We start from the raw sequence: 6,636 nt of genomic DNA on the forward strand, positions 1-6,636 counted from the left end.
TTATTGTTTTGGCAATGTATGTTACCAATATTCGTTGGCTTTCGATACATCTCCAGGATAGCATTTAACGATACAATGAAACTTTACCTCTAACAGCACAGAAATTCAAACTCTTGATCTTAAACTATGAGGCATTGTCATTGGCTCAATGTTATTGCTGGATAACATTTCCTGCCTATAGAGATTACACTATTATATCAATCCTCAACGGTCCTAAAACAACATAAAACCAAAAACAGTTTTGGAATTCATTTTCCTTGTCCATATGGTGATGTAAAATCCATCTAGGCAAACCGAATGATACCAAAATCAGGAAAAGAACAAAGAAAATTTCAAGTACATCTTATAAACATCATTCTGTAAGACAAAGAAGGGTGAAAGGTTGACATGGAGCATTTGAGACTGGATTAAAGCTTTGAATGTCAAGTACTTGTAGAACAACGATGAACAGTTAATAATACAATAGGTCATATTGAATCCTTTCTTTTTCCTTCATTTTTTTCAAACTTTTTTGCTCTGTTTCTGACTACAATAGGTCAAAAATTTTCAGCTCCCTTGTTACAGAAAGCTTTTGACGCCATATGGAGATAGCCTTGAGCCGAACTTCTTCAGAAAACCTGGTAAGAGATAGTGGATAGGTATTTGCATGTTCCCACCAGGACTTCAAACTGTAATATACCGAATAACAGCTCCACGTACTTTCTCCATGAATTCTGCTGCTTGTTTCTGAAAACAGAGTATAAGAAAGTTTTAGGTTAAACTGTTAGTGATAACTGAAGGTACCAATCAACACAAGTTCAAATTAACAAAGAAAGTTTGTGATTGTTCTCACCTGGCCACCCCTGTGAGCACTTGCAATATTTTCATCAAGGAGTGTCAGTAATGATCTATTGAGTTTATTTTTCTCAACCATCTCCAATAACTGACCAGCAGAGATAATTCCCCTTTTAGCAACATGGATGGATCAAAAGTTGAAATCTTAAAGAATGGAGAAAGTGGATTTTAATCATACAGTTGCTTTTACATCCTTGGATGTCAATATCTTTGTCAGGGCTTCTCTTGCGTTAACGATGTCCACTTGCATTTTATCATAAGCTTCTGCAACAATGGGAAGGCGAGTTAATGATTTTTCTAAAATGCGGGGAGTCTGAGAATTTTTTTGGCGCAAACTCATCAGGTTCGAAGTTCTAAAACCTGTTCCTTCAAGCAGAACCTTTTGCATTGTCTCAAGCTCAGCTAACCTATCTTCCATAGCCTGCCAAGCCATTGTGATATTAAACTCAGACCTTGTCTCTAACCATATTGAAGTGAATTTTCAAATCTCCAGTTTTGAAGATAACCTCAGTTCTTGACACAGCAAATCTTAGTTGGCCCAACTCAGATTGCAGGTGTGAGAAAAACTCCTGGTTCAATCTGTAAATGTATTAACAGGGTCAGCAAAAATCACTAATAAAAATGTATCAGTTCTTTGAAGAGAATGAATTGATATTATTTTTCACATAAAGCGCTTGAAGAGTGTGAGCGCTACCCATTAAAATTCTAATAATAAGAATGAAATTAACTGCAGCAAGAAAACAAAGTAGGTTTGCAGCAGATCGCAAAGCGAAGAAGGTAGCCAAATAACAACTAAACAGCACAAATGGAAATCTCTAATCATCAAAAACTTTGGGGATAATGTACAAGTGTAGAAGGAGAAGCAAAGACAAAACTAAATAAATTTGTAAGGATTATGTAAGAACACCATGAGGACACTCGTATAGGTGTAACATAATACCTATACGTGCCAAACAAAAAATCTGTCTTATTTGTTAGCCATTCAAACAAGGCTTTCCATAGAATACCCATTGGCTATTTAGGTATCTAAAAGGGAATAACATCACCTCTAAACTTTCATTATAAAACAAATAACATATTTTGAATCTCAAATTATAAAATAATTTTAAATTTCCAACAATTCCCTACAGATTCAAAATATTAACAAAACAAAAACATTGAGTTTGTGAGTAAATTTAGACTTAGCAAGACACATTGTTGGAGGTGTCTTCTGGACTTGGACCTACACTAGGCCTAATGAACTACGCTACAAAGTATGGGTGAAATTAGACTTCTTGAACCTTTCCTCTTTGGTGTAGTTGGTGGTGTAGTTGGCTAGCTCACTATCCAAATTGATTAAATGGGACATTCTAGGTCCTATCCCCTATCTTGGTCTCATGAGTGTTAAAAGAGTTCGGCTTAAAACTCTTATCAAGGGCGGCCACACCCTCTACACTCACTTAGGTTAGCTGATGTACACCACAATTAACACACACCCACATTTCGTACAATTAGGCTAATTAAGAGCCCATTGCTCAACCTCTTACATTATGGTGATACTACTTTACCATCTAACAACCAAAATGAGCAGTCATAATAGTAGTGCTAAACAAGTCCCCTCATGACTTCATTTTTACCCTTTGAACCTAATTTAGGAATAAAACCTCTTCACATAGGTAGAATGTCCATCACAGGACCTATGACATAGGCCTTAAGCTCATTCCTTTAGATGACATCACAATAGTGATATGAGACTTTATAAAATGGATAGTCAAATTATTCATTGACTACACATTAACAACGTTACCTTAGAAGCCTCATTAGACATATGTATTTAAAACATAGTATCCACTTCATTGGTAGATATATGCATTTATGACATAATGTCTTTATGCCTCCACGATTATGTCATTTACCATCAATGTAAATGTAAATGCTAATGCTAATTTAGATATGATCATATTTCCTAGCCTTGTGGCTTTGGATCGACTTTCTTATAAAGTCATACACTAAGTAAGGATTTACATAAATGATTCATAAGAAAAATCTTACCAATACATGTTTTACATATTACCTCTTAGGGTTTCCAAAGCTGAAGTGTTTAGTTCAGTCCTGAACTGAACCTTCCAAACCGATCAATGCCATACACTCTCTTTTCCATGAGCGACAATTGAGTCATATGAAAGACTTGATATATAGCCATATAAGCTTTTAAAATGACTCCGCATACCGTCACCAACTAGGTTATATTTGCACTTGTTCATTGTGGATAAGCCATAATAACCACACACACAAAGCTAACAAGCATATATATGAACCTTGAAGCATATTAATATAATAGGTAAACCATTCATATTTGACACATGATATTAAACTTATGCCAAGTTCTAATGTAATTCATTCCAAACCAAGATCATTACTATTAATAATTATCAATCAAAGATAAATGAGACAGACCCATAAACATGACTCAATTTAAACTATTGAACCAACCTAGAACCATTACAATCAAGCAGGATCAAGTCCACAATTAATTGGGTTCTCAAAGGGCCAAAATATTATTTTAAACCAGATTTTGTATAATGAACATACATAATACAAAGTCAAGCCTTATGACTAGTATGAACCATAGACATCCTCATCTGACTCATAGTCTTTGTTCCCATCTTGAGAGAGTACTGCTGTATAAGGAAAGAAAGCCATAGAATCTTGTTCACTAAGAGTTCTCAAAAGCTATTAAGAATAATGTTTCAAATGATATCTCTTGATTCTTTTCTTGATGTAACCTGCATCTTATATCCTTATGTTATAGAGGAAACCTTCTAAATAACTAATTCATCCACACATCAGCAATAATGGTTTTTTTTTCATGCAATAAAACTCAGAGTATGGTTAATGAACACCATTTTCCCTTTGAGAACATGGCATGGCTTTATACCATGATATGGAGATTCTTTAAAATGTTCTGTCTTGTTGCATCTGGGCAACTTAAAAAACCCATATCAGAAGAAGAATAAAGTAGCAGCAGAACCAAGGCACCCTCAGAAAAATTTGAACTTCTACTGATCACTTGATCATGACAGACAAGAATCATTAATTGATAGCCCCAAAGAAAACTTTTCGCCAAGCATCACATCCACCCCCAAAGGACTTTCTATGAACCCCAAAACAGTTCAGGTTCAATAACTCTATACCATTTTCTGTTTTCCTTTTACAAGTCATGATGTAAGCAACAACATCTTGGGCGTTGTTTCTCTTGGTTTTTGAAGAATAAAATAGTGTTTGTTAAGATGCAATTCTTTGAAATTTCCATGATTTGCAAAACACCAATCACTCTTATACCTCATAAACCAGTCTGTTGAAACCAAACATGATACAGAATTGGGAAAACCTAAACCAGAAACTCCCAAACAATCTACGATTCAAAAAAGTTCTTAAAAGAACTATCCAAGGTAATTATTGGATCGACTCAAATAATAGAAAATTAAAGAAATCATCGAGTCCAACACACGGATGATATGCCTCAGTTCATTCTATAGTCTTATACTAGAGTATAAATACCTTAAGCTTGTTGGAAATAAGACATGGGTAGAAAGTATAAGACCGTAGAATTAATGAAATAAAACTTAACTGGTTCAGCATGATACACATATCTTTGTAGAAGTTGAAGAAGAAATCGATAACACCACTATGCATCCGTATGTTACAGAAAACAATACAATAACAACAACAAGAACTCAAACAGGGTGAGTTGAGGCGTATATATTAGTAATTTTCCTTAAGGTATTTGAAGGCCCCCATATAGTGCAAACTAGGTTTGACCACCTCCAAGATACAACAACTCCTTAGTCCCAATGGCAATGCACTCCAAAGGACTCTACTTGCAAAGAACGTCCGAAGGTAGTACTCACAAACTCATCGACAAAACACACACACACTTCAACAGAAAACAAGACAAAATACTGGTTTTTAAAATTGTTAGAGTCACTAGGGATCAACTCCTCTCCTTATATAGAAGAGGAAGAGACACCTACAAAGGGGTATATCCATAAGGTACCTCCTAGACCATGTCTTTTTCTTAAAGTCTTATTTGTTAGCCAATCAAACAAGGCTTTCCATAGAATACCCATTGGCTATTTAGGTATCTAATAGGAAATAACATCACCTCTAACCTTTCATTATAAAACAAATAACATATTTTGAATCTCACAATATAAAATAATTTTAAATTTCCAAAACTACCTCTCAGAAAGGTCAATTCTTCTAATTGACCTATATACTAGGACAAAGGAAAAACTCAAACTCAAAGCAGCTTTTATGCAATGGAATTTTAGTTTATCCTTTCTAGCAGGCGGGCCATGTCCCCCAATGGAGAAAGTAAGCAATAGAGGGGGAAAACAAAATTTTGAGAACAGGTCCAATCCAATTGACTTTAATGAACAGAATACTTGAGCAAAATGATTTAATAGGTGATGTTGAGGTGGGATGTCCGGTTTCGTTCTCTGTTTGAAACAGAACCATTTAACTAAAGCTCTCAAGATTTTATTACAGATCAAATAATCTAGATAAAGGTTGAAGACAAACACATGATAACGTAGCTTGAAGGGCAAATTAAGTCAATAGCGGAAGAATTGTGTCGACCTTACCCAGTGAGTGAAACTAGTGAAACTCTAATGGGTGAAATGCTAAACTAATAGTGAAAATTAATTGCTATCACCCAAGAGAAAGGGGATTAAGAATTGAAACTCACATATGCCTTAACCTTGCAATCTCGAACTCAAGCTCCTGAGCTTCCGTGTCAAGAAAATACTCTATCGTCTCGGCAGGCGTCTCTGGCAATTCGCGAGACTAAGAACGACAAGTAAAGAACAAAAGCGAACTTACATTACAACTGAAATAAGACAACCCAAGTAAAGAAACATGATAAAAAGGGGGAATTGATTTGAATTGCCTCGCGAAGAGCTCGGCGACGCTCTTGTTCTTCGCGGACATGTTGTTGGAAGGCTTCCCGAGCTTCAGCATCCTTCTCGAGACGTCTCTGAAACTCTCTTCGAGCTAAGTGTCCGGTTTTCGGCGGCCCAAGTATGCCCTCAGGGTCCTTCAAAATTTGTAAAGAAATTCGGTTGGATTCTAAAACAGAAATGTAAGAACAGGGTGAGAAGGAGAGTAAGCATGTTCCTGGTTCTTACCCATCCAATACAAGAAATCTTGACACGCCGACGCGAATTCGAGGGGATTCCTTTCGCTACACTTCGTCCAAATAGGCTCGCAGATGCGATGCTGAGAGCTGCCATTGTTGGCTTAACAGACTCAACTTGGCTCTATTTTGTGCTGCGTTGCTCCCAACATTCTTAATAATGCGTTATCCCTTGGGCTTTTTGTCTGACTCTGTACCTTCACTGGTTCTATCCATCCTCATTGCGAATTTGTGGTTTCATTTTCATTAAGAACCTGGATTAAAATCCTCTTGTTCCTATCTGAACTGCAAATAGCGACACGTGGAAGATCTTTCCGTATAATGTTGAATTGAGATTAAAAACCCCAAGATTATTTAAGAGGATGATACTGGAATTTTCTTGCCCTTTTTGGTATTTACGAGGAGAAAATAAGACTAGACCTGGGCAACCACGCCGATCAAATAATTTTCAGGATGAATCCAGGATTTCATTCCACAACCAAACACATTATTTTATAAATTGTAACTCTATAGATTTCAAATCTATAGTTTTCAAATCTTTAGAGAACCATCAAGTAAGGTGAATAAGGGGACTTGAACAGTTATAGAAGGTGGCATGATCTCGGAAGATGGTTGCCCTTTTTGGT

The 6,636-nt window shown here is 36.1% G+C and overlaps 1 protein-coding gene across 1 annotated transcript; it reads right to left on the bottom strand.

Annotated features, from left to right (window-relative positions):
• Positions 1 to 519: 519 nt before the first annotated feature.
• On the bottom strand, positions 520 to 6,220 carry LOC149029604 (dimethylallyl, adenosine tRNA methylthiotransferase). Its single transcript, XM_089141971.1, has 8 exons — positions 6,003 to 6,220; positions 5,765 to 5,911; positions 5,564 to 5,661; positions 1,341 to 1,413; positions 1,195 to 1,255; positions 1,013 to 1,098; positions 833 to 922; positions 520 to 726 (listed from the first exon to the last, which is right to left on the bottom strand). Exons 1-8 carry the CDS (start codon positions 6,105 to 6,107, stop codon positions 664 to 666), a joined length of 723 nt encoding a protein of 240 aa, XP_088998097.1. The 5' UTR covers positions 6,108 to 6,220; the 3' UTR covers positions 520 to 663.
• Between the last annotated feature and the right edge of the window lie 416 nt (positions 6,221 to 6,636).

This window comes from Hakea prostrata, chromosome 1 (genome assembly GCF_041222555.1).
Source record: "Hakea prostrata isolate BN-2017 chromosome 1, UWA_Hpros_2, whole genome shotgun sequence".
Lineage (NCBI taxonomy): Eukaryota > Viridiplantae > Streptophyta > Magnoliopsida > Proteales > Proteaceae > Hakea > Hakea prostrata.

Coding starts and splice junctions, on each gene's coding strand:
- LOC149029604 (XM_089141971.1), bottom strand. CDS start 6,107: ATGGCAGCTCTCAGCATCGCATCTGCGAGCCTATTTGGACGAAGTGTA. Junction 923..1,012: donor CCAAGGATGTAAAAGCAACT/GTATGATTAAAA, acceptor TCTGCTGGTCAG/TTATTGGAGATGGTTGAGAA. Junction 727..832: donor GTGCTCACAGGGGTGGCCAG/GTGAGAACAATC, acceptor CTCTGTTTTCAG/AAACAAGCAGCAGAATTCAT.